Source organism: Cololabis saira, chromosome 16, assembly GCF_033807715.1.
Source record: "Cololabis saira isolate AMF1-May2022 chromosome 16, fColSai1.1, whole genome shotgun sequence".
Taxonomy (NCBI): domain Eukaryota; kingdom Metazoa; phylum Chordata; class Actinopteri; order Beloniformes; family Belonidae; genus Cololabis; species Cololabis saira.
In genome coordinates this window covers 22,341,490-22,369,305 of record NC_084602.1, presented here as the reverse complement: position 1 = coordinate 22,369,305, position 27,816 = coordinate 22,341,490, and the positions used below count along the sequence as shown (strand labels likewise).

General features: G+C 41.0%; 2 protein-coding genes across 2 annotated transcripts; one reads left to right on the top strand and one right to left on the bottom strand.

Annotated features, from left to right (window-relative positions):
- Positions 1-17: 17 nt before the first annotated feature.
- On the top strand, positions 18-21,009 carry hif1aa (hypoxia inducible factor 1 subunit alpha a). The gene is made up of 15 exons (XM_061743085.1): positions 18-309; positions 13,340-13,530; positions 14,921-15,072; positions 15,364-15,448; positions 16,017-16,126; positions 16,647-16,849; positions 17,060-17,166; positions 17,297-17,444; positions 17,565-17,854; positions 17,956-18,155; positions 18,835-18,954; positions 19,079-19,326; positions 19,415-19,514; positions 19,599-19,689; positions 19,784-21,009. Exons 1-15 carry the CDS (start codon positions 278-280, stop codon positions 19,942-19,944), a joined length of 2,238 nt encoding a protein of 745 aa, XP_061599069.1. The 5' UTR covers positions 18-277; the 3' UTR covers positions 19,945-21,009.
- Positions 20,042-27,321, bottom strand: LOC133462012 (serine protease HTRA2, mitochondrial-like). The gene is made up of 8 exons (XM_061743086.1): positions 26,651-27,321; positions 25,080-25,284; positions 23,335-23,529; positions 23,129-23,161; positions 22,127-22,235; positions 21,949-22,012; positions 21,747-21,842; positions 20,042-21,501 (listed from the first exon to the last, which is right to left on the bottom strand). Exons 1-8 carry the CDS (start codon positions 27,094-27,096, stop codon positions 21,336-21,338), a joined length of 1,314 nt encoding a protein of 437 aa, XP_061599070.1. The 5' UTR covers positions 27,097-27,321; the 3' UTR covers positions 20,042-21,335.
- Positions 27,322-27,816: the final 495 nt, after the last annotated feature.

Genomic DNA, 27,816 nt, shown 5'->3' with positions numbered 1-27,816 from the left:
GGAGGAGTCTGGTCCTTTATGAGGCAACATCAGCTCACCGAGAGAGAAGCGTGTCTCCTGCGTGGCACATTTTTTTTTTTTTTTATTTTCTTACATAAAAAGTAGCCGAATAGCTGTTCACACTTGGATCGCTTGAACGAAACGCACAGAGCGACGAATCTTATGCAACCCAGCTGAGAATCTGCGGATTAATATCGTGGGAGTGGGTTTATTTCCCGACGCGGCCGGATCCAGATCTAGAGGAGAGAGAGGCTGAACTCAGGTCCTCCGTCCTGACATGGACACAGAAATTGTACCCGAAAAGAAAAGGTAAAGGATTTCAGCTCATGTCTTGCTGCTTTGGAGATGACTGGCTAACTTTGTTTCTTTTTTGGCGTGGGGTTTATTTAATGATACTCAAGGATTCGGCCTTTATTTCGAGGTTAAAATGGTAGTTTAGGAGTGTTTCCTAGATTGACGTTTGCTAGTCGTGATTAGCAAGTGTGGCTAAAGCCTGAATTATGGTTCTGCTTTAAATCGACGCAGAGCCTACGGCGTAGCGTACGCGGCGACGCGTACGCTACGCCGTAGGCTGTGCGTTGGTGTAACGCGGAACCATAAATCAGGCTTTACAGGCGTAATAAAAAGTAGTTTTCCAAAGTAAAGCAGACAGTAAATGGAAACTTTGTTTTCTGGAGTTTCCGTGATTATATCCAGGTTTAAATGTTAATTCTTGCAAATGTATGTTTGCTGCACTTTTTGTAGGTGATGCGGTGAGACTTCCTTACAGCGTGATCGGTATTTACATTTGTTTTGACACATCGCTGTTCATATATTATATATAATATATAGATCTCTTAAATAATATATTACTGGAAGCGTGCTGCTTTGAGTGGGTGTGCCAACATTGACAATATTCAGTGACACGGTGTGAGGAGTGTTGGTGTTTGGTTTCTGTTGAAATATTCAATGTTATCTGATACATTTTGAAGCTTAATCAGAGGAGTGGTCAGAAGAAAAGAAAATCTTGCTGCAAAACTTATAGGGATACAGGTGTATGCCACCTTGTCAATGGTCAAATTGAAACTACTTTGTGTGTGTGTGTGTGTGTGTGTGTGTGTGTGTGTGTGTGTGTGTGTGTGTGTGTGTGTGTGTGTGTGTGTGTGTGTGTGTATATATATATGTATGTATGTATATGTATATATATATATATATATATATATATATATATATATATATATATATATATATATATATGTATGTATGTATGATAAGATATTTTCAGAGAAGTGTTGAAACATGTTACTATCAGGTGCAAACTTTCTCTGTGCCAAAGGCAAGTGGTAATCAATCATCTTAAGCGGATTAAGCTACCCAAAATAAGTGAGCCTGTTTTCAGTGATGCTGATGCAAATACTGGAGCAGTAGGTGCAGGTTAGCAAGTGGTTGTTTACTTGGACAGGCTTAGAGGTCATACTTGTTGAGAGGTGGTCTTTCAGGTCAAAATTGTTTGTATTCGTATTTTTGTAACTATTTTAGCATTTGATGAATTAATCTGTTAATATTACTGCACTATTAGAGCTTTGTGTTTTACAAATGATTACCCGTTAATTTATTTAAATAATTTCTACACTACATGTACAAAAACGTAGATGAATTTAAACTGTACACAAGTTGTTAATGGGAGGGGGTTAGGGATGACGATGAAAGGACCTATTTTCAGGGGTGCGTATTGCCAAGGACCTCACGATACCATACACATCATGATACTTGAGTCATGATACGATGTTGCAATCTTGAGATATATTACGATGTTATACATAGTTCGCTGACAACTGTAAAAGGCATTATGCATCTTAAAATCTGAGTTGAACCTACATCAGATAATAGTGATAACTCATTAGACAAACTGAGTCAAAACTCAAATGATCCATGCCATTTTATTTCAAGCTGAAGTTACAACATATTTGCATATGTTTTTCACATCGTTCATAATTTCATATGAAATTAACATTGTTATTTAAGCCCATGTATAAAATAAAGTCGTACTGGATTTAGAACACATCTGAAACAACAATCAAAGTAAGAAATATAAATGACCCCTGAAATCTGTCATAAATTCATTTGTATCTAGTCTAGTAGGGTTTTTAATGAAAACGAGAACCATTTAACTTGTTTGTGTGTCACTTAGCAAAAAAGGTGCGTTATAAGACGTATTTACCCAAGTAGATATTTATTGTAGTACTGTAGGTCTCACAGCCTGCACTGAATGTAAAATGGAGCTGAACATTACTGGTTGTGTGGACTTGCTTCAGTGGGAGGCAGTTGTATTGACTAAAGAAAATAACTAGTATGTGCACAAAAACTCGGTACCAACAATATGATCAGATGTAAACATTTGTTTTGTTAATCGTGCATTTAATGTGGTGATAAGTAATTAACTTAACGCTTCTGCTTTGCTAAGCATAGATTCTTCCACGTAACAATCTCATTTCCACTTTGTGTGTAGTACAGCAGGGAGAGGGTAGTGATTATTAGTGCCATCTTGGCACTCTTAAGTTGAAAATAAAGTTATTATGATTATTATTAGTATGGCTTTTGGAGTCATTGAAATGGAAATTATATATGCAGTATCAAATGGAAATAATAACACCAAGAGGAGTATAGTTAGTCAGATACATTTTGAAAAAGAGATTTGTGCTTTAAAAAAGTGTCAGTGTGAACAGTTGCTTACACATCCAAAACTGGAAAATCTGTTTTTAAAGTAACAATGAAAAATCAAAGTAGGGCTGGGCGATATGGACCAAAAGTCATATCTCGATATTTTCTAGCTGAATGGCGATACTCGATATATATCTCGATATTTTTTCTGTGCCATAATTGGGGTTTCCCCCAAAGCATTATAGCATAGCATCTCTGTTAGCATCTCTGTTAGCATCTCTGTTAGCTTAATTTTTTTCTGAGGCAAACCCTTAAAAAAACAGTCAGTTTTAATACAAAGCCTCGTGCCAACTGTCACACAGATACATTTATTAACAGAGGTCTGCACAATATCAAAATGTATAAAACAAATGAAATAAAAATAAACTGCCTGCATTTATAGAATAAAAATGCTTCTTGAATAAAATAAAACAAAACAAATATCCCTTTCCTGCATAACAATTAAATTAAAATACACTGTACAATTAATACAATGTAGACAGTAACAGGCAGACTTTTCCACTGAGGTTGACCGTGCAAATAACAAAACATTTGTGCAAATCTCAAATAAAACATTCAAGTCAATTTGTCACAAAATAAGCTATATCAAAATCATAAAAAAAAAAAAAAAAAATTTAATTAAAAAAAAATAAAAAAAAATAAAAATTTTAAATCGATATAAACGATATTGTCTCGTACCATATCGCGTTTGAAAATATATCGATATATATTAAAATCTCGATATATCGCCCAGCCCTAAATCAAAGCAATCCAAATGCAAAAAATCCAAAAAGTTTCAAAGAAGGAAATTAGCAAAGACAGGAAAATGTTATTAAAAAGTTATTTTGAACCCTAACTGCTGAAAAAGTAATTAAAGTGACCAGTTAGAATTGAACTGCTATCACTGCCCAGATATTTTATTTTATTCTTTTCTTTAAAACTATAGTCGGCTTTCACAGATGTGTCACTCATTGTCTGCTTGTGTTGAAACTTTGTTGCACTTATAAGATCTTGCTGAAAGTCAACCTTGTCTCTAAAAGAAATGTGCATCTAGTCTTAACCAGTATTGCTGCTTTGTTTTCCGTTTTAGCTGATGTCTGTGAAGTGTTTTGGTATTACTGTGTCTCATCTCTTAATCACTGGGGCTTGACGTCAATAGGAGTGGCCAAGTGTGTGAAGGGACTCGCTGGCAAGTAGCAAGTTGCTCTGAGGCATTGAAGTAGCTGGCTAGTTAGAACTTGAAAAAGAAATTGGGTTGCATGCTTTTAATTAGTTCTTTTTTGTTTGCTGCTTATGTTTTGTGGTTGAGAACTAAAATGAAATATGAGCAGATGGCTTACTTCCACCACGTTAGACCTGAATCACTTTTTTTGGATTTATTCTTGGTCAAGTAAGCATGATTGTTCACATTGAGAGCAGTATTTTATCAGTTATTTATTTATTAAATTTTTTTTTTAAACCATAAACTCCAAGCTCTATGCCAGACTTTTATTTGTCCTTGGAAATAACTTGCTGATTACAAATGTTATCAGAAAATCAGGACTATTGTGTCACAGGATCGTCGAAAATGATCTTTCCTTTTGAGAAACAAACCGAGTCTGAACAGCAGAGAGCTAACTGAGCGGACATGGAAAGATGACAGCCGATACACCATTGTTCCCACCTGGTGGTGTTATGATGACAGACCTGGGTCAGATCTCTTTTCCCTCTCACTCGCACCGCACGTGATGTGTATGCATACACTAATTTTAGGCAGAGCTGTTGGGTTTTATGTATCATCAGCACCCATTTTAATCTGGAAAGTCAGGCTGGTGGGCCTACTGGTAAAATTTAGCTGCACTCTAAAGAATTTACAATAAAGTACAACTAAATCTTGGCAGTCTGAGAATCTGGTGTAGTCAGGAATTTTGACCACTAATTCAGTTTCATTAGTGTTATTAATATGCCCTTTTCCCTTTTCCACTGGATTTATTAAATATTACATTTGGCTGTGTGGGACGTCATGAGGAAATGTTTGTTCATCTGGAGGTTAATTTATATAGTATACCCTGGCGTTACCCTGATTCATGATTTATTATGCATGTAAAAAAATTGCTGTGTGGTGTTTGTTCTTTTTCTGAAGTCAATCTCCAGCTTCTTGTAACACTTTTGTAGACATCTCACATGAGATATCTAAAATACAACACAGAAACAGAATTTTGGTTCACATCCAGTATTTGAATGCAATTAATATTTCACACAACAAACTTCAAACATGGAATGATTCTAAAGTAAGGATTTTTGGAAAATGATGACCAAAATCCTTGGATTTACAAGCTTTTTTCTCTTTCATTTTTTTTTGTTGTAAAAACAATCTTTCTTCCTTGAAGGTGAGAAGGATCACATTTGTGGATTTTTCAAAAAAAGTTTATTTATTAAAAAAAAACACTCCTGCCGGACTCCAGTAGTCCCTGAGAAAACATGCTTGTCGTGAAGCCTCCCAGACTGAACAAGAACCCTTCCGTTGTTGGTGATTGACTGGAGTCATGTTTGTTATGGTTTAGGAGGCAGGCTGGCTAGTCTCTGAGTTGTTGTTGTTGTTGGCTGTATAAGAAGACTGTGTTTTCTTATTTTTTTAAATGGTGCACTCACGAGATGGGCAGCAAGGAAATGGTGGGGATACACTGAATGTGAAGAAAAATGTTGTGGTTTAGAATGACCTTTAAGTGTTATTTATTAACCATTTAAAATAAAACCATAAAACAGTTAAGTTAACATTAAGTAGATAAAATAAATCCAAAATGTACACATAGTTTTTGCATTCCTAATGAAGCACAGAAGGTTAATTTTGCTTCTGTGTTGGTTTATTATCTGACAAGATTTATTTGCATGACCAGTCATTTAAGATGCCTTACTCAAGGACTAAAACACATCACCACCTTCAACTACAAACTGTATTACTCTGTTTTTAAATTGGGATGTAATGTTGATTTTTCTCATTACAACAAGTGTTTAACATAAAATGCTTTATATATAGAACAATTTGAAAGAATCCCATACTTGTCAGAGAAGATAACTGTTACTAGAGTAGAGACTGCAAAATTGGCATATTTTTACTTTAGCATTTTGTGAATGCTCCCCAAATTGGTTTACATAATAAGGCCATGATTGCATCACACAGTGCACGACTAACAGATTGCGAGAACATTTCTGTTAAAAAAGTAGGTCAGCCCCTAGTCAGAAAACACACACTTGGGATTCTGGTATAACTAGTCAAGGTGATATTTTTATTTATTTTGTTCTCTCTCCTGTCACATTTGTTTGTATTACCTCCTCCCCTTTTGTGAGTAGTTGGCCTGACCTGCTCACATTACTCAAGCACTTCAACTTTGTTTTTATTGTAGGATTCACTCTCAAAACAAAGCCTACACTGATGCAAGACACATTTCAATGTGACTGGGGACTACAATGATGAAGCAAAGAGCTACTGGGCATGCATGCGTATGTGGATTAGCAGTGTTATGTAATAGTGACCTTTGAACTGTGCCGTTTTCTGTCATCTCTGAACATGTTTAGCCTTACATTCTTGGATATTAAAAGATATTTATGCAGGCATCATATGGAAACATTTCTTATTCTCAATTTTTGTGAACAGATTTGGTATCAAGTTATTGATGGTTATAGATTTGTGTTACAGTGCTGGATTTTCTTTTAAATAAATTTCGAAGTGGGAAACCTTCAAGGCCGTCTGTTGTTGTTAGTGATCAATAAGTTTGCCGTCTATGAGTCTTTATCAAAGGTGCTTCGAGCCTTGTGTGTTATTAATACACAGTGACCTCTCTACAGGCCTCACTCCTGATAAATGAAATACATAATCTCTTGTATTGTAGTACAATATTCATTTGAGTTGTATTGTAGTGAAGTATTACCAGTTGGTTGTATTTCAATAGGATTTGCATGAGAGATGATACGAAATTAATTTGCATACAGGCCATAACTTATCAGTAACCCTGGTGGAGCCAGTTTATAATAATGCATGGTGTTGGACTGTCATAATATGATCGGGTCATTAATCATAAACTAAGTGTTTCAGCTTAGCCTGTTATACAACAGCGTCTTATGTTTTTTTGTTTCGTCATAAATATTTTTATGATTGAAGTATTGTATTTTATTGTTACAGTAGGAGAAAAGTCAAATGGAAAAACATGTGGTGCTGACACTATCAACACAGATATTTCATGTGCTGAGGGGTTGACAAAAAAAGTATAAATATTTGTTGATGGTATTGACAGTAGAAACAGTGAAAGTGCTTTTGTCTGTGGCTGTGACTACACTGTGAGCCGTGTGTGTGTATCAGGGCTTAACATTAAGCTTTTTCAAACCCTTGCCCAAAGAACAAATGACTAAAATGTTTAATTTGCCCAAAGGTAAAACATGCTTACTCCAAATATTACAAGACAAGCTGTCTTGGTTTATGAATATTAAAACCAATATTTGGCCAGGTTTTGTGGTTGATTTGAATGTTGATTTTAAAATGTAATATAATTACAAAGAGTCTCTGTTTGCTGGAGATCTGAGTTGGAACTCACTAAACATTGTGCCTCTGACTGGCTCACAGTCAGGAATAAAACATCTGATTGGTTGGCACAATCAAAGTATCAAGGAGGCCTTGTCGCCATTTTTTTTTTGCTTTCCCAGCCAGACATCTGCATCACTCATCCCACTCGTCCAGGTATGGAGTAAACTTGTCCAGGGCAAATGAACTGAGGGTTTATGTTGAGCCCTGTATGTGTTGGTGTTAGGGCTGGGCGATTTTGGACAAAAATAAAATCCAGATTTTTCTCTCTGAAAACCCGATTTTCGATTTCGATTTCGATTTTTTTGGTAAAACTACAAAAGACTATGGAATAAATTGTTTAAAATATTTTATCTTTATTTTTAAAGAAAAATAGCAAACAAATTTCCCTATTGGGAATGAAGTGCAATTGAAAGATACTGTAAATCCTCCTTGAGTTTAGTAAAGTGACAACATTTACAATTTTCTTGACCAAAGATGACTAGACGAGCTCTGTCTAATGCAGCCAGCTGCAAAAAAGGAAAATCCATTTTCCGATTTTCCTTTTTTAACATCGATTTTGATTAATAAATCCGATTTAGATTTAAAATCGATTAATCGCACAGCCCTAGTTGGTGTGCATGTATATAGTAATCAGAGATTTGACTGCACGTTTTTAATGAGTGAACAGGTGTGCATTGATTGATACTGTACATCTTTGACAAGAATTTCATACATGTACCACCAAAGGTTTTTGAGCCACTAAAGAATTATTTTGGATCAGATGAAGATGGAAAGTGGTTGTAAAGAGTAAAGACTTGTAGTTGAGAGTGGTCTAACAATTGTTTAGTTGGTTAGAATTGTGCTTTTCTAATGAAACCATTACTGTTGTGGTATGGTTTTTAAAGGACCCAAGTGCAGGGAGAGAGAGGGAGGCCAGAGGCAGGAGTTCTCAAAAACAAAAGGGTTTAATCCAAAAAAAGGCAAAACACAAGGCGCTGCAGAGCAGGATAAACAAAAACCAGGAACAGGGAAAAACGACGAGGAGCACATGGAGGGAAGAACCAGTACGGACCGACAGGGAACCAAGGAATGACAAGACAAGATATACTGAGGGGATAACGAGACAAGACGAGACACAGGTGTGGACACAATCAGGGCAGATGGGACACAGGCGGGGCAAGACAGAAACTGAAAGTTACAAACACTGGGGGGAAGTGTCAAACCCTGACAGTACCCCCCCCTCAAGGGACAGATCCCAGATGTCCCCAGAGTCCTAACCCAGGGTGGGCGGAGGGGTCCTGGAGGAGGGCCCAGGCCACACACGGCCAAAGCTCCGGGGGCCGCCCTCGGGACCGAGCAGACCAGCGAGAGAGCTCGGGGGGGCGTCCCCGAGGCCTAGGCCTGGGTCTTGGCGGGGGGCGTGACAGGGATTCCTGACGGGACTCTGGAACCTGACGGGACTCGGGAACCTGACGGGACTCGGGAACCTGACGGGACTCGGGAACCTGGCGGGGCTCTGGAACCTGACGGGGCTGCGGGACCGCCTCAGGAACAGAGGGCTGCGGGACCTCCTCAGGAACAGAGGGCTGCGGGACCGCCTCAGGAACAGAGGGCTGCGGGACCGCCTCAGGAACAGAGGGCTGCGGGACCGCCTCAGGAACAGAGGACTGCGGGACCGCCTCAGGAACAGAGGACTGCGGGACCACCTCAGGAACAGAGGACTGCGGGACCGCCTCAGGATCCGGAGTCGGGGCTGACAGGAGGCGAGGAGCCGGAGTCGGGGCTGACAGGAGGCGGGGAGCCAGAACAGGAGCAGACAGGAGGCGGGGAGCCGGAACAGGAGCAGACAGGAGGCGGGGAGCCGGAACAGGAGCAGACAGGATGCGGGGAACCGGAACAGGAGCAGACAGGATGCGGGGAGCCGGAACAGGAGCAGACAGGATGCGGGGAGCCGGAACAGGAGCAGACAGGATGCGGGGAGCCGGAACAGGAGCAGACAGGATGCGGGGAACCGGAACAGGAGCAGACAGGATGCGGGGAGCCGGAACAGGAGCAGACAGGATGCGGGGAGCCGGAACAGGAGCAGACAGGATGCGGGGAGCCGGAACAGGAGCAGACAGGATGCGGGGAGCCGGAACAGGAGCAGACAGGATGCGGGGAGCCGGCGTCGGGGGGCAGAGGATCCCCGGAGCTGCCCGAGTGGGGACCCGGGTCCGTGGCGCTGGCTGCGGGGGTACCCGGGTCTGAGGTGCCGGCTGCGGGGGTACCCGGGTCCGAGGTGCCGGCTGCGGGGGTACCCGGGTCCGAGGTGCCGGCTGCGGGGGTACCCGGGTCCGAGGTGCCGGCTGCGGGGGTACCCGGGTCCGGGGCGCTGGCCCCCCCTCAAGGGACAGATCCCAGATGTCCCCACAGTCCACATCCAGGGCGGGCTGGGGGGGAACACGGGTCCTCGGAGCTGGCTGAGGGGGGGCACGGGTCCTCGGAGCTGGCTGAGGGGGGGCACGGGTCCTCGGAGCTGGCTGAGGGGGGGCACGGGTCCTAGGAGCTGGCTGAGGGGGGGCACGGGTCCTCGGAGCTGGCTGAGGGGGGGCACGGGTCCTCGGAGCTGGCTGAGGGGGGGCACGGGTCCTCGGAGCTGGAGCAGGAACAGGGGTCGATGCGTCCAGGACCACCGCTAGAGCAGGAACAGGGAGCGATGCGTCCAGGACCACCGCTAGAGCAGGAACAGGGAGCGATGCGTCCAGGACCACCGCTAGAGCAGGAACAGGGAGCGATGCGTCCAGGACCACCGCTGGAGCAGGAACAGGGGGCGATGCGTCCAGGACCACCGCTGGAGCAGGAACAGGGGGCGATGCATCCAGGACCACCGCTGGAGCAGGAACAGGGGGCGATGCGTCCAGGACCACCGCTGGAGCAGGAACAGGGGGCGATGCGTCCAGGACCACCGCTGGAGCAGGAACAGGCTGGGGCTGGCGCTGGCGCCGTCGCTTCCCCTGGGGCTGAGAACCCCCGGGCCCGCCTCGAGCCAGGCGTGTTCCCCAGAAGGAGGGAACAGGCTGGAATGCGTCCAGGACCACCTCGGGAACAGGAAGAGGTGCGTCCAGGGCCCCCACCGGAACAGGCTGGGGCTGGCGCTGACGCCGTCGCTTCCCCTGGGGCTGAGAACCCCCGGGCCCGCCTCGAGCCTGGCAGGTTCCCAGAAAGGGGTCCCCATTTTTCTCTGCCTCTCGGCGGAAGAACTCAAAAAGAGTAATATACTCTCCCGCTGGGTCCATGTTGGTCGGTCCGTTCTGTTGTGGTTTGGTTTTTAAAGGACCCAAGTGCAGGGAGAGAGAGGGAGGCCAGAGGCAGGAGTTCTCAAAAACAAAAGGGTTTAATCCAAAAAAAGGCAAAACACAAGGCGCTGCAGAGCAGGATAAACAAAAACCAGGAACAGGGAAAAACGACGAGGAGCACATGGAGGGAAGAACCAGTACGGACCGACAGGGAACCAAGGAATGACAAGACAAGATATACTGAGGGGATAACGAGACAAGACGAGACACAGGTGTGGACACAATCAGGGCAGATGGGACACAGGCGGGGCAAGACAGAAACTGAAAGTTACAAACACTGGGGGGAAGTGTCAAACCCTGACAATTACTTGTGTTGAGATTATACCTTTTCCCCCCTTTGCTCCATTGTGATGCACAAAGCCCTAATGTGTTTACAGTCTTAGGTGAGCACCAGTTTTGTCACTTCCTGACGGACAAAGGTCTGGCTCAGAGTTGGAAATCTTCTTGCCCCAGAGGACTAGTTATGTTGTGCAGGGGTTTTCACATCATACATGTTCAATGGAAAATGTGGATCTAAAAGAACAACTGTCCTGCTACCGTGCCACTGATTTAATTTGTAGTTAGTTGGCTTATTTTAGTAAAGTGGTCCATTTGATGATTGTGGGGCCTCAAATAACGTGCCCTTGGTGAGGGCTGTAAGTGTATAGCCAATCAATTTCAACTAGGTGTGGATTTCATAGCTAAGTGCTTTAAGCTGTTCATTTTGTTGTCATACTGCTCCTGTTCCATCTAAATGCATTTGGGGTTACAAAGTGGAATTTGTTTGAAGAATAATGATATAGATTTAAGAGTGTTCATGTTTACAAATATTATATCTATTAGTGCGTTAAACCTTGAGGTAAGTTATGATTTATATACTATTCCTTAGGCCAGTGGTTCCCAAACTTTCTGTGCCCAAGGCACACCAAAGGACAAATAAACATTTCAAGGCACACCTATTGTGCAAAATAGCCTTATAACACGTGTTATCACTAATATCATCTGTTTATCTGTTAAGTTTATTATTTACTAATGCCAAATAAGATATGACAAAGACAACTATTCTACTCATGAAATATTTATTAACAAAATACTTCACAAAAATATTTAAACTTTATCAAATTGGGCTTCATCAAACACACCCATTTCAGGAGGACTTTTTTAAAATAATTTTTAGATAAAGAGTTTGCCTCTGTATTATGGAATGAGTGCATTCAAAGTAGTATATAGTAAATTAAAATAATTATTTTTGTCTAGTTGTATACTATATTGCAGTAGGCTATGGTTGTCACAAAATCCCACGGCACACTTGGACTTGCCTCAAGGCACACCAGTGTGCCGCGGCACACAGTTTGGGGACCACTGCCTTAGGCGATGCCTCAGAACGATTCTTGATTCAGTACAAGAGATCTGTGTGCTTTCTGTTCATTAACTAATGGTTTCCAAGACTGTTGATAAATTGAAGATTTTTTTCCCTAAGAGTCTTCAGAGTATATAATCAATAAGAAGCTTAAAGAAATTCACCAGGAAGTGCAGCCAGGTTTGTCTTTACCGAGGGCATGCATTTGGGTGCACTTTGGAAACAGGTTGGAAGACACATTTTTGACAGGTTCATGGCAACATATCCTATGTAATGTAATATCATAGTTGCTTTGTAAAACGCTTTTTATTGTAAATAGTTAACACTTTTACATAATGAAGTCAATACTCATTTCTTCTAACTAAAGATTTTCTTGTGATGGTGTAAAAGATCATTTTTTAATCTTTTTCAATCAAATTGTGAACTTAAAAATCATAATTGATTTGTGTGTCACCCAGAGATTCAGTTCCAGATGATTTGCATTGGTTACTTTATAAACATTTCATACACAAATAGTCTAGAAGGCGAGAGCAATTGAATCTCTGGTTAACTTTAGTAGTAATTATGTCACTTTTTACTTGTTGGCATTAAAATGTCTTTAATTCGTACGCCTAAGCAACTCAACTTTGTAAAACAAATACAAATGAGTTAATAATAATCTATTTTATTAATACATTTAATTTTAAAAAAACCCACAGGCCAGATTCTTAGGTGGTTTTTATTTTATTTTTTTTTCTCAAAACCTCTAATGATTAGCCCGTCTTTCAAAGTTAATGGTCATGTCAGCATCATTCTTGCATACCTCGCACAATACAATGTCAGTCATTGCATTACTGAAAAGCTGAATTTTCTTATCTATAATTTTTTTGATAGAGGCCTATATTATGTTCTTTAAACCAAGTTTTGGAGAAGTTCTTTAAGGATGCAAAAGGTGTCTGAAATTGGCTGTAAGCAGTTTTTAGAGCTGCTACGGTTTTAAAATAAGTGAAGCTATGATGGTTTGTTTGTCTTGGTAGGTTAATATATTACTCTCTCTGTTTGTATATTTCATTCTCATACCTTGTCTGCAAAGATTTGTTGAGTCAAGCTTTGAAATGTCACAGTGATGGGTGTCGCACTCGAGCTTGGTTCTGCAACAAGAGAGATACCCCGTTTTCCCAGCCATTGTCTTTAAGTGGGTGGGCTCTATTTCTTTTGGTCGTTAGCCAATAAGAAATACATTTGCAGATTGCCAAGTCTATGTGAGTGTGCTTTTCAGAGTCCAGACACTGGCTTGGCTTGAGTACACATGTTGAGGGTTTCAACTGCTGGAGGTAGTGACAGACCAGAGGCGGACCAGACTCTATAGGCACACTCCAGTTGGGCGGGAGGGATGTCGGCTCTTACGATGTGCTTAATAAATCAAGTATGCGGTCACCCTGTGGCTCATTCAACCCCTATCTCCTGCAGAGTGAGCTCAGAGCGGAGGAAGGAGAAATCGAGGGATGCAGCAAGATGCCGTCGTGGGAAAGAGTCAGAGGTGTTCTACGATCTGGCCAAGCTGCTGCCCCTCCCACACAGCGTCAGCTCCAGCCTGGACAAGGCCTCCATCATGAGGCTGACCATCAGTTACCTGCGCATGAGAAAACTACTCTGCACTGGTCAGTATCTGTAGTTGATAATTAGGGGTGTAACGATACACTAATCTCACGATACGGTACGATACACGATATTGAGGTCACGATAACGATACGATATTATAGCAGTATTTTTTTAACAACCTTGAATGAGGAACATATGACTGGGAAAAATGGTCTTTTATTTGAAAGACACAAAATACAAAACAATGCTGTGCGTTTGCCCTATTGTTACAGTTTGTAATTCTTTATAACTGTTTAAGTTTTAAAGAGAAAGCCAGGCCAACCATTTTCCACAAACTGAACTAAAAGTAAATGTCAGGTTTGCAATATGCATCTTCAGTTTCATACAAGTAAAAATATTTTGCCACAAACTGAATAGTTTCTCTCATGTATGATTTGACTTTTGTCTTTCTAATTTAACAACTAAAATTAAATAAATAAATAAAAGTAAATAAATACATACAATTTTACATCATAAAAAAGATTGATTCATGCTCACCTTATAAGTGTAAGAGGAGATTTATTTTTGTTAAGAAGTTTATTTTGGTAATTCAGGGTTCATTATTTTATAAATATATTCTTTATATTCTGATGTAAATCAGGGACTATAATTACACTAGTCAGTTTATCTGTAGTGCTTAGTATGTTTTAGATTGGGCGGAGTGATACAGCACTAGGTGCTGTGTTGATGTTCTAAAATCCTACGCTGTTGAGGGACATTAAAGTACACTGGAACTCATCAGAAGTTCTCCCCGTGTTTATCCTACTGACGACCAGAAAAAGGTTTAATTTAATAAGGTAAGGCTTAACTCTACACCAGCCTTACATAAATAAAAGTTCAGAGCTCAAAACGGGACCACAAAACGGGACTAGTTTCTTCTGAGCGGAGTAAGATTTTGGTCTGCGGGTCGAGGTGCGGTCGCGGCCGCGGTCGCGGTCGGATGCGCGTTTCTAGTCAACACAATAGATTAATATTAATAACCCAATATCGCGATACACTTTGTCACCTCCACGACACGTATTGTGACGTTCTTGTATCACGAAATTTCGTGGCACGATATATTGTTACACCCCTATTGATAATGGATAGTTAAACTTGGTGGGAATTGTCTGCTTCGGAGTGTAGTCACAATGATAATTGAATTGTATAGCTATTTTAATTGTTTTTAGATTCAGCTTGAAAAATAGTTAAACCCAGAGTCCAGATTGAAGAAGATTTGCTACCATCATTTCTCAAATAAAAGGCAGCATTGATGGAGTGAGAAAAATGATCATATCTTTTGAAGTGGAGAAACTAGGGGGTATCAGTGTTTTCAGCAAAAAAACATTTGATATGTCCTGCATGATTCTCCCCCACCCCTACACCTTACTTTTATCTCTCATTCTGCCTCTTTTTATTTTTATCTTCTAGATGAGCCAATTGAAGGAGAGGAGACGGAGCTTGATATCCAGCTAAACAGCTCATACCTAAAGGCCTTGGACGGTTTTTTCATGGTGCTATCTGAGGATGGGGATATGATCTATATCTCAGAGAATGTCAACAAGTGCCTCGGCCTGGCGCAGGTTAGTCTGATATGATCTGCTGTGTTAGAAATGAGAACTTAGAGGAACTTCTTATTGGTTTGTAAATAACATAATACACAAACTGTTTAACAAGTCAGGTTATAGAAAATTGTGTACAGACGTAGTGGACAAACTACAGTAGATTATTCTGTTGTGTATTTAACTTGTCCATTTTGGTTGTGTGTCAGATCTAAATTAAAATTATGTGAAATTTGGTTCATAATGGCAAATGTTTTGTCTTCATAATTGCATCTACGTGGTACAAGGCACACTTGTGTGTGTTTGTTACAGTTTGACCTGACTGGACACAGCGTGTTTGATTTCACACATCCCTGTGACCAAGAGGAGCTCAGGGAGATGCTGGTCCACAGAACAGGTAATGGTTTGACATTATAGGCAAACAGCTTATAATATGAGAGACATTTGCACAAGCCCTCTGTCAGGTTTGTCAGTACTTTGATCAGTAGGCAGTTTAGTTCACTGTGAGCTGGCAAATCTGTAGTAAAAATTTTCCAATAGAGTGATCAGTTGGTCCGTGTGTGACCTTTGTTTTTTTTGTTTTTTTTATTACATTATTATTTTTTGATTACTATGAATTTTGCTTTTATTTATATATATATATATATATATATTATCTGAGAATATTCTTTTTAAACAGATGCCCATTTAAGAGCAAATTTTACTTGTGTTTTTCTCCTTTGTATTGTACTGCACCGATGATGCACCAACTACCGACCCAGGGGTTGACTGTGATTATTTTCACTTCCTTCATTAACACATTTCAGCTCAACACAGTGGAAAAGTTTGGCGGCTTGACGTCTCCCGTATCTACAGAGTCCCTATCGTTTAGCATAATATTTTTTAACACTGAAGGGGAAAAAAATAGATGAAATGTTTGCTGTTGAAACAATACCATGAAATGCTTTTTGTTTTTCTCCCTTTAGGCTCCAAGAAAGTTAAGGAATCAAATACAGAGCGCAGCTTCTTTCTCCGAATGAAATGCACCCTCACCAGCAGAGGTCGCACTGTCAATGTCAAGTCAGCTTCGTGGAAGGTAGGCAACTGTACAAGGAACATGAGGCAACACGCTTAAGGATGTGTACTTTAAGAAGAAATGTAAAAATGGGATGTTTGTCATTATCTAATGGGTGATGCTGCATTTCTTGAAATCTTTGTGGTTTGTCAACACCAGAAAAATCAGATTACGGTACTCAGAACAACATTTCCAAACAGATTTCCTTTGAAGTGCAGGGCCTGTAATGTCTTAGTGCAGTTGTGTTGGGGGCAGAATGATGGATATTTTATTCACCCCTCTGCATGACAACTAAGCAAATGTTTAAATAATTTTAGCACATATTTTTTCTTGTATGTGTATTAATTATATTCCATTTTTAAAAATGTGATAATCACATATTTTGGTAGTTTGTATCTATAAACTTGAGATATTTATTTTTAATTATAACAAACATATATTTTTGTTTAAAACTGTCAGATATATGGCTGTCTCTTTAGTTTAGGAATTGTATTTGGAATTTAAAGATAATTATAGTGACCTTGTTGTTTTCTCTCTGTAGGTGCTTCACTGCTCTGGTCACGTGCAGGTTAATGAGAGTCAAGCTGAGAATACCACCAATTGTCACAGTGACCCCCCTGTCCCCTACTTTGTTTTGATCTGTGACCCCATTCCCCACCCCTCCAACATCGAGGTCCCACTGGACACCAAGACCTTTCTCAGCCGCCACACGATGGACATGAAGTTCACATATTGTGACGAGAGGTTAGCCTGGCCACCTCATTGGTTAATACATGATGAAGAGCTTGTCAGGGGCTTTAAGTGTGCTTGAGCTGCTCACAAGCCTGTGTTGTTTTCATCTGCTGTCACAGCATTTACCCTTCAGCATAATCAACACAGGGCCACCTAGTGTGTGCTACTGTTACTACAAGTGGTTGAACTACAAACAAATCTGTTTGTTTTCATTATTTCCAGGATCACTGAGCTCATGGGTTATGATCCAGAGGACCTGTTGAATCGTTCCGTGTATGAGTACTATCATGCTCTGGATTCAGACCATCTTACCAAGACTCACCACAACTGTAAGCAACAGAATGACTGCATGGAACTTAAAAACGTGCAATGTCCTTGAAACCCAGAATCAAATTCAGCTGCTCTTCTTACATAAACTTGTGATCTTTTTTTTCATTTTATTTTTATTCTTGCTCTTAGTGTTTGCAAAGGGTCAAGTCAGCACAGGCCAGTACCGGATGTTAGCAAAGAGAGGAGGCTTTGTGTGGGTGGAAACACAGGCCACTGTCATCTACAACAACAAGAACTCCCAGCCACAGTGTGTCGTCTGTGTCAACTTTGTGCTCAGGTACTGTGAAGGCTCATTGTGCAGAAAATAGATTTGAAACATGGGTCTTGAAACCCAGAATCCAATTCAGCTGCTATATTTTTTGCTGAATAACTGTGATGTGTCTGTCTTATTCAATAGTGGAATCGAGGAAGAAAAACTCGTCTTGTCTCTGGAGCAGACTGAGGATGTAAAGCCAGTAAAGAAGGAAGAGCAAGAAGTCAAGGAGGCTGTAATGGAGAGCAGCCAGCCTTCCCCGGTGAAGGAAGAGACGTGCCCAGAGCTGGATGTGGTCAAGCTCTTTACACAGGTGGTAGAGCCTGAGCCGCTGATTAGCCTGTTTGAAAAGCTCAAGGGGAAGCCGGAGGCCCTCACCCAGCTGGCCCCGGCAGCTGGAGACACAATCATCTCCCTGGACTTCAGCTGTCCTGGTTCGTGGTGACATGATCGCATTTGAAATTGTGCACGGCATAAATCAGTTCTATATTCCAATAGATGAAAGCATTCTGACCTGTCCGTCTCTCTGGTACAGAACCGGACACCCACCTGCTGGAGGAAGTTCCTCTCTACAATGATGTAATGCTTCCCTCCACAAGTGACAGACTGGTCATGCCTCTGTCCCCTCTTCCTCCCAGCGAGCCCCTACAGGTCTCCAATAACCCGGAGGAGTCCAAATCTGAGAGCTTTCCTCCAACCCCCTCCACTGCACCAACCACCCCTAGTCCTCCAGAGGTAAAGGGACATTTAAACATAATAGCACAAGTTTCTTATTTAAACTTGTGCTCCAAAGAAGGATTACATGTTTGTTTATTTCATCTGGATGATTGGATTTTGTTGTTTTTGTTGTAACAGGAATCTGTAGTTTTAATTAGTGATGCACCGAAATGAAAATTTGTGGCCGAAACCGAAAATAATAATAAACACTTGGCCGAATACCGAACAATACCGAACATGGTTCTTCAGCAGTTTTTCATTTATTTTGCCAATTTTTTCACCATTGCATAAATCAAATAAATTTGATTTAGGCATGCTTTTCAAAGAAAAAAATCTTTTACAAAATGACAAGGTAGAAAATATTTATTGAACATAAAAAAATGAAAATGTTTTAATTTCCCAGCATTATGTTGTTTTGGTTCCACCTCCTGGTGAATGTTAGGTAAAATTCTTATGGGGTTAGTTTTTGGTTGGCCAACGATTTATGTGGTGCGCAACGTTACGGGACGGAGCGGCCAGTCTATTTCCTTATTTTACAACGCCGTTATTAATGGTTCGGTTTTTTTCCCCACTTATTCCACCAAACACCGAAAGTGTTTTTTTTGCCATTTTCGGCCGAACAATTTCGGTTACCGAACAATCACTAGTTTTAATATCTATAGGAAAGGAAATAACACATGACTCCTGTTCTCTTTAGGCTGACGGTCCACTTGACATCTTCCCTATCGATTCTGATATGAACTCAGATTTTAAACTAGACTTGGTGGAGAAGCTGTTTGCCATTGACACCGAGTCTAAAACCACCTTCAGCACACAGGTAATTATCCCATGAAGCTCTGCACTTTAACTCTATTTCAACCAGCTTTATTTTTAATCTAATGCAAATCAGTTCTCAAACATTGGATTCATTGAACTTATTTGATCCATGTATGGCAATGGAGGACTTGGATCTGGAGATGTTGGCTCCCTACATCCCCATGGACGATGACTTCCAGCTGCAGTGCATCAGCCCAGAAGAGCCTCTGTCATGTGAACCCGTCGAAACCCCCGAAAGTTCTCCAGTCCAGGGCACACAGAACATTCATGATTATTCCGACTCTCAGTTCAGCGCACCAAGCAGTCAGGCGGCTTCTCCTACACCACCTGAACCTGTCAGCGCTCCTCTTCTGGCCACCATCATTACACAGAGGTGAGGTCACCAAAGTGCACTACAAGACCTCAGGTTACTTTTGTATTGTGTTATTAAACTGTTAAATGCTACTTTTGTCATGCTGCAGCACCCCACAGTTGGAGAAAGAAGTTCCCTTGAAGACTCTAGCAGCTCAGAACATACAGCGCAAAAGAAAACTGAACGACCTGAAGGAGTTAATTGGACAGGTTAGTCCTTAAAACCAGCAGACATAGTTTGTTAGGCTCCACCTTTACACATGATTGACCATCCGTATTTGGTATTTTCCTCAGGAAACGCTGCCTCAGGAAGAAGTTGAAAAGGGCAAAAAAATGAAAGCATCAGAATCCGGAACAACCAAGACTATATTTCTAGTGCCTTCAGGTGAACAAAGTAGATCTTTAGAAAATACATTTTTAGAATATTTCTTAAACTCATCATAAAATAAGTCATAACGTCTTGTCTTTTTTTGTCTTAGATTTGGCAAGTCGATTGTTTGGCACCACAGAAGCATCCACTTCCCTTTTCAGCCTACCGCAGCTCACCCGCTACGACTGCGAGGTCAACGCCCCTTTACAGGGCCGTCAGTACCTGCTGCAGGGCGAGGAGCTGCTGCGTGCTCTGGACCACGTCAACTGAGTCAGTGCTTCACTGCTGGACTAGACTGGACACTACAATTAGTCCCTCACATTTTCACTCCCAAGACTCTCCACGTATCTTGCCCCCCCCCCACTACCACACCCCGCTGCCCTTATTTATGTATCCGTATGATTTGACCTTAGTTTGGCTGCTGTTTGTGCACATCAAGTGAAATTTGCAGCATTCCACCGTGACAAACGCCATAGCAGCATCTTGGTTTTTGGTGCAAGGGATTCAGACATCATGAGATGTCCAGTTGTGATTTTATTATTACTATTATTTTGTTTTTTTTTGTCTTTGTCTTTCCCCTCTCTCCTCTGGGGAGACTTTCAGCACACAGCGCCTTGATAGATGACCTTCTCCTGCAGGTCACCATAGAACCTGGCGCTACTGCCAGCAGTGTATTGTAAGCTTCAGTCGCACAATTTATATTTTCTTAAAGAAAAAAATATTACCAGCAATATATATTAAGCCTTTTTAAAAGTAGTTTTAATGGAATATGAACAATTTTATTTTTCCTCCCATACTTGTATGTTGTAGTACTCGTACCTAACAGATGTCTTTAGTCCAGAAGTATGAATATGTTGTTTAAACCTAAAGTGGTTTGAATGTTCTCATGTTATAGCTGTCTCTGATATAATACATTTAATTGTGTAGCAGTCCAGTACGTCACTTTATTTCAGTGTGTGTGTTACTGTACTTATACCAGGGAAATTTGAATTTACTCAGTCTGGCTTCACTGTCCAGTGAATCTGCAAATTATATCTTCATTTGAATTTACTTCTTTTGTGCAGGATCGGCATTGTTCTTTTACACGAAGTAAATCCATGTTCTTGGTCATTACTGTTTGTGGCATACTTAAAAACAGTCAGTTTAAATAAGTGGGATCTTCATATTTTACTTAAACAATCATCATTGTAGCATTAGTGACTTGTCAGGCTTTCTTGCTCACTTACTGTGATGGTAGCCAGTTTAATACCATTGCTCCTGCCATACCATTGAGTCTATCCTGCTTTGTTTTGCTGTTTAACAATAAATGGCTTAAATAAAGTGAACTGTTTCGGGCCACATTAACTTTATTTAACAAATAATGCATGTAGGAGGTAGAGAGCTGAGACACTTGGGCACAAAAATGGCAGGCAATTCTTCCAGCTCATGATGTACTTTCCAAGTTAAGACAACCACTTACAGTTTGAGACACTAGTAAAAAAATATGGCTATAACCACATTTAAACTTTACAGTAGCAGTCATTGTAGTTGCAGCATCTTTTGCACTGACAAACCTTACAATGAACAAGAGTCCCAAATACTTTCACTTGACCAGTCGCCATTAAGATCAGCTGTTTTGGTCTTTATCTAAAGCGTGTTCGAGGAGGTTGGAGGAGCCAGCGTTATTCTATGTGTTCGGGAGTCACTCGCAATCGCAGCATCGAATTCCCTCGATGCACCACCATGGTGATGATCTCACTGCTGCGGACAGCCTTGTAGATCTCCTCAGAGCTGTTCACCTTCACTCCGTTTATCTCCACCACAATGTCCCCTGGTAGCATGCCGGCCCTGAAAAAAATGTTTTATTAATTCAATATAAATAATAGAATGTTGATAATAAGATCAATGCAGATTAAAAGCAGCTCATAAATGATGTGAATCGGCTTCTGTAACAAAATGTTGTGCTTCGCGCTGGAGGTTTCCTGCATAAAAAGACTGACTGGCACCATGTTCACCAAAACCAAGAATGTTAAAGTGACCAGCTTAGATATCATAGGCGTTGAGGGGGAGTGAAAGAATCACAGTGGAAGTACCTGTCGGCAGGGGATCCCACGGTGACTCGGTGAATCAAGACGCCATGTGTCACTTTTGGAAACGATGGGTCCCTCAACTGCAGCTCAGCAATGATGCTGAAATGGACAAAAGACAAACCCACCTGCCTTTAAAAGACCCTAAATGCAACAGTGCACTGCTGTTGTGACCACACTTCACTGAAGTTACTCGTGAATTGCTTACCTTTGTGTCAGCGTCAGCATCATCACTCCAATGTAGCGAGGCTTTGACTCACTGAGCCGAGATTCTTAGAGGAGGAAAAGATCAGAGGGTTTAATCCTCTCAACTAACCTTTATAAATATGCAGTGCAGAGCTACACAGAGGGTGTGACATATGTAGTGATTCTTTGTTTCGTCTTACGCTTTCTTTTTGTTGCTTGATCGAGGAAAAGTCTCACCCTATCAGCTGGTATTGCAAAGGAAATCCCTGCAGTGACCTTCATGGTGTTGATACCGATGACTTCCCCATCCTAGTAAAAGCAGATATATGGGTGAAGTATGAAACCAGTCCAAATATGGTGGTGTGTAGCTGTTTGAAAACTCCGGCAGAGTTCTTTAGAAAAATTATTTGGCAAATTTGTTGCCTAAAGAAAAAAAAAAGTGTTCAAATAGTAATATCACCACTCAAATACTTTGTGACAACAATGTGGGGCAAGTGTCATTTCACCCCCCCTTATAGTAGTGTAAAAAAGTGAGTAAACCTTTATTCATCTTCACGGATGCATACATTTACTGTGAAGTGTGAAGATCTAAATCCAAGTATAAACTAAGAAAGAAAGTCTGTATTTCATCTATATCCTACTGGGTTCACTGTTTTCCCACCAGAACGGGTCAAATGAATTCCAGGTGGGTTAGGGTATCTTGCAAGTTAATACAAAAGTGTTCGTCTGCTGATTCAGGAGGATAACACAAGAACGTTGACAGATGTACACAGAATGACCTCAACAGAGATGCTTGGAGTGACCCCAAGAAACCATCTCCAACCTTTGAAGCATGCAGATAAGTGGAAGCAAGTGTTGTGAGGGAAAACAGTTCAGGGAAATCAACTAAAGCTCTGCAAACACTAGGAATAAATACATCACGCCACAAATTGATCCCTTTAACTGACGATTAATTTACTTTGTCAATTATAAAGCAAACAAATGAGCCTAATAAGTTAAAAAAATAATTAAAATACCAATCATTCTTTGGGCAGTTGGATTGAAGATATTGTGCTTCATGTATGTTTGTGTCCGAGTATCAGATCATATATATGATCAGTTACTGAAGACAACCAGGTAAATACAGTCTTTCACAAGCATTTTCTCTCCTCTCTGCGGTAGATTAGTGTTAAATGTGCACATTAGCAGGATCTGTGACTCACCAGATTGATCAGTGGACCTCCAGAGTTCCCAAACTGCAAGACAAATTAGTCACATGTGAAATGAAAATCTGATGACGCAACACATGACAGTCACCAAATCCATTATTTCTAATATTGGGAATATGAATCTTTATAAGAGTTACTTTTTACACTGAAAATAAACCCAAACTAAAAAAAATGTAAAGAATTGATTGAAAAGCACTTGCATCAATGGCTGCATCTGTCTGTATGTAATCCATGTTGGACTTGGACAGACCCAGCTCTTTACTGGCTCTCTGCACTGAGCTGACGATCCCTGACGTGATTGTATTTCGCAGCGCGAACGGACTTCCCATGGCAACCACAAACTCTCCTTGTCGGACATCAGATGACCGGCCCAGTGTCAGCGTGGGTAAAGGGTTCTATGTGTCAGGAGAGGAGACGGAGAGATGTTTCAATGCAGGAAAAGTTTTCAACACATTTACTGTCCAACTCTTCTTCCTAATGTGACCCAATAATGTTAAAAAGGTCCTGTATGAGGAAATAACACTTTATACTCTCTCCCTGGCCACCTTATCAAACTCCTATAAAATCTTTCCAGCATGTCCTGGGTCTTCCCTGTGGCCTCCTCCAGGTTGGACATGCCCAAGCCACCAGGGGGGATCCTCACCAGATCCCCGAAGCACAACTAGCTCCTCTCGATGGGGATGAGCAGTGACTCTACTAAAACTCTGACAACTTACTCTACTACTACTACTGACATTTAGCAGACGCTTTCATCCAAAGCGACTTACATCTGAGACACACACACACCATGGAGCAATTAGGGTAAAGGCCTTGCTCGCTTTTAGCACTAAAATTAAAAGACTTTCCCACCTTCTTAATTATACCAGATGATTCTGGACAGTAGGATTTGTGTTTTGTGATTCGACTTTTAGGTGAAATAAGGCCTGTGTCCCCCCCAGGACGCGTGAGGAAAATGCCAAACAAATTTGATAAGAGAATCCAGGAAGCGGTGAGACTAGGTCTTTTTATTTATTTAATTTTTTTATTATACATATTTTATATATATTTTTTGTATTTTTCTATATATTTTTTATTTCTGACTTTTCAGTCTTTTTACCCCTCCCCTGCATGTGTGTGCTAAGTGTACTGCTGCCAACAAAAATAAGTTTCACCACTGAGGGAGAAAATAAAGGATATCTTATCTTATCTTTTTCTAACCTTCAGACATGTTACCATGGTAAGATCAGGACTTTTAGTTGGATTTTATGTCACAGGATAGGAGGACTAGTGTGGTGTTTGGGTAACACTGAGAAGACTTCTGGGGGAGTTTCGTTTGGTCTTTGGATGATTTAATTTCTTGCTAGAGGTGTGTACTGTTGCTGTATGACAACCAAAGTCTAAATGACCATTTGACTTGAATAGATTAATATTGGATAATAACTAGTGCATAGCGCACACCCTTTTAACCCTGCTTTTTGTTAGTTTTGAGTGACTTTCTGTCAAACAACTTCCTTCATGTATGTGGTGCTACATAAACCACACCAGAGAAAGATTTAATTGCAATAACCCACAGCGAGTTCTGTTGTCTTACGCAAGTTAGACTTGCATTTGACATTCATTTATATTGTATACATCTAAGGGGCCATTTCAGACAACAAGCAAACATTGGCATTTTGAAAACATGCACATGTGCTGCTGCACAACAAATAACTGTTGATGTCAGTCGGAAGAATTAACTTTGAAGGATATCTCACCCTTCACTGGAAGAGTAACTAGTTATAACCCAATCATATGATGAAGAGGGTTCACAAGGTAATACAAGGTCTTCTATTTCATTTGTATTTACTTTAAAATCCTTTTTTTTATATTATCCCAGTCTTTTTGGATCCACTACTGAGAAAACACATGGATCCAATTACACCAAAAATAGACAAGTTCTCCGAGGTTTTCATAGTTTGCAGCTCACCTTTGCATTTATTTTAATAGTGGCGATGTCCGCTTCAGGATCGATATCCTGCACAGTAGCGTGATGCACGTCTCCATTGGTAAGCTTCACACGCACGCCTCTTTTGTTGGCCACAACATGAGCATTGGTGATGATGAGCCCGTCACTGCTGACGATGAAGCCAGAGCCATTTGACACAGGAACTTCTCTCCCTGAAAATGGATGTCTGTAAAATAGCAAAAGCACCCGTGTTGGTAAAGAATAAAAAAAAATAAAAAATCGATATTGCAATATATTGTTGAGCTCTCTGTTGCAATAAATAATCGATAAACTGACGGCAAATATCGATATTTTATTACAACACACATAATGGATTTATCCAGTTGTCACCGCACTATTGTTCATGCACTTTAATTTGTCCAGCTGTTCAGTGTTTACATTTACAAGACTAGGAGGCAGTGAGGTACTATGCAAAATTAAGTTGCTTACTGACTTTTCAGTATTAGAAACAAAGCAGTGCACTGTCCTGGTTTATATAAAACATGTTATCAATGTTCATGCACTTTAATTTGACCAGCTGTACAGTGTTTACATTTACAAGCCTAGGAGGCAGTGAGGCACTATACAAATGCACTTTCTTTGTACATTGTATGAAGTTTTGGCATTGAATAAATGCATAACTACAGACGTTTTCCTTTTTATAGGTATTTTTTCTTTTTCAGTCACATATTACATATACTGTTAATTGTTATGTCCCCACCTTCCATGCTCTGCTGAGGAATTTTATGTTAAAATTTATGTGCTGACTCCATGAGTCAGAAAATTGTCTAATAACTGCACTCACTAACATCAAACGGAGTGATACAAGGTACACATCTGGACTATGGAAACATTGGAACAGATGTTTGCATGTATTTTAATGTGTGACCTGTAATTTTTATGTATTTTATATGGAACCTTTTGAGTCTGTAATAAAGTATTAATTACCGTATTTTCTGGACTATAAGCCGCACCTGCAAGTCGCATCCGATCTATTTAAAAAAAAAAAAAAAAGATATGCAAGCCGCAGATATTTATGTTGTTAGATTAGATATTTACTACATGTACAGAAGGATTTTGAACTGTAAATGATGTACATGTTTGATCCTTTCCTAACAGTGTCTTTTAACACGGCAGCAACTTTGCTGATTAAAACGGGACAGAACCAAGAGAAAATAACCGGTATTTATTTATCTATTTATCTGTTTGAAATCTGCTTCTACTTCTATCTGCTAAAGAAGAAGTAGCGTATTCTTCTTTGCATTTATTTTGTCTTAGTTTTGATTCTAATTCCGGTTAGAGCGCCCCGAGCGGTGGAAGAAAAATCCACAGAATAGCCGCACCTTTGTATAAGCCGCACGGTTCAAAACCTATGAAAAAAGTAACGGCTTATAGTCCAGAAAATGCGGTAATTCGTTCATTCATTCATATATCATGATATATCGTTGGTGAAATTTCTTACAATATATCGAATATCATAGATATTGTGTATCGTGGTATAATCGTGGGCCACATATCACCACAGTATTGAATGGTGAGTTACCCGTACCCACCTTCCTAAGATCTCAATGTACACCACAGCTGGAGTAGACTTCTCCACCACATCTGCAATGAAGTTGTACTTGTAGCGAGGGCTGTCCGGTTTAAAGGGAGAGGCACACTGGGCCGTGGGGAACATGTGATCAGGAAACCTCCCGGATACAGAGTCTCTGGTGTCCCTTTGCTGGCGGTGTTGATGCAGCAGGAGCGCCGCTCCGCAGAGCCCCAAGCCCGCCGACAGCGCCCTGAGCCGGGGGGAGGAGGATCCCCCTCCACCCCCGGCCGGAGCTCCTCTGCACACCTCAGCCCTCCTTCCTGATCCCTGCTGGTTGCAGGTGACAACCGAGGACACCCGGCTGGATTTTTCCCCCGTCACAGAGTTGAGTCCCCGGCTCTGGCAGCGTGCGCTGGTCGTTCTTGCTGCTGACAGAAAACATCTGGCTCCTCGACTTGCTGCCATGTTGCGTCAGTCCAGTCCCAGCGACGACAGCTGCAACACAAGCCGCAGCCCAAGGTGTGGACGGACAGCAGGACGTCTTTAGTGTAAATGGGGTCTCTCTGACTCTATAGCTATAAAACAAAACAAAAATACAAATGCTCGGTATCGAACCAAAATACCAACCCTGTTTTGTTCTAGTGTGAGGATCTACCCGGAATTAAAGTTCAACTTGTGACAGAGTCTTCTTCTTCTTGTTCTGTTTTATTGGCGGATCGCACACAACTTTAAGGTGCATACCGCCACCTACTGTACAAGAGTGTGTAACATCATTTCATTCAGCCTGTTTTTTTAATTCTATTTATCAGCCTAGTGTATTTCTGGTGATTATCCCCCTCAAATTCCACTCACGTGCTGCCTCTCTGACTTTTTCTTGTAGCAAAGGCCGTAGGTTTGGTCTCAACATTGGTAGGGACGATATACCAGCATAACCTGCATGTACACTTTTTGCTGGGGACAGGACATTAATAAGACCAAACAGATTGGGTGAACGGGGGTCAGGGCTACATTTGTCACGAATATGAACCTAATTAATTGATATGCTAAATGATCAATGCAAAATAAATCTGTATTGACTTATACTAACTTTCATGTGTATTGGTTCACCTGATACACGGTTCGATTCAAACTTTTGTTTTCAAAAACTACTAAAGAAACATTTTGAAAACTTCCAGAATATTCCAG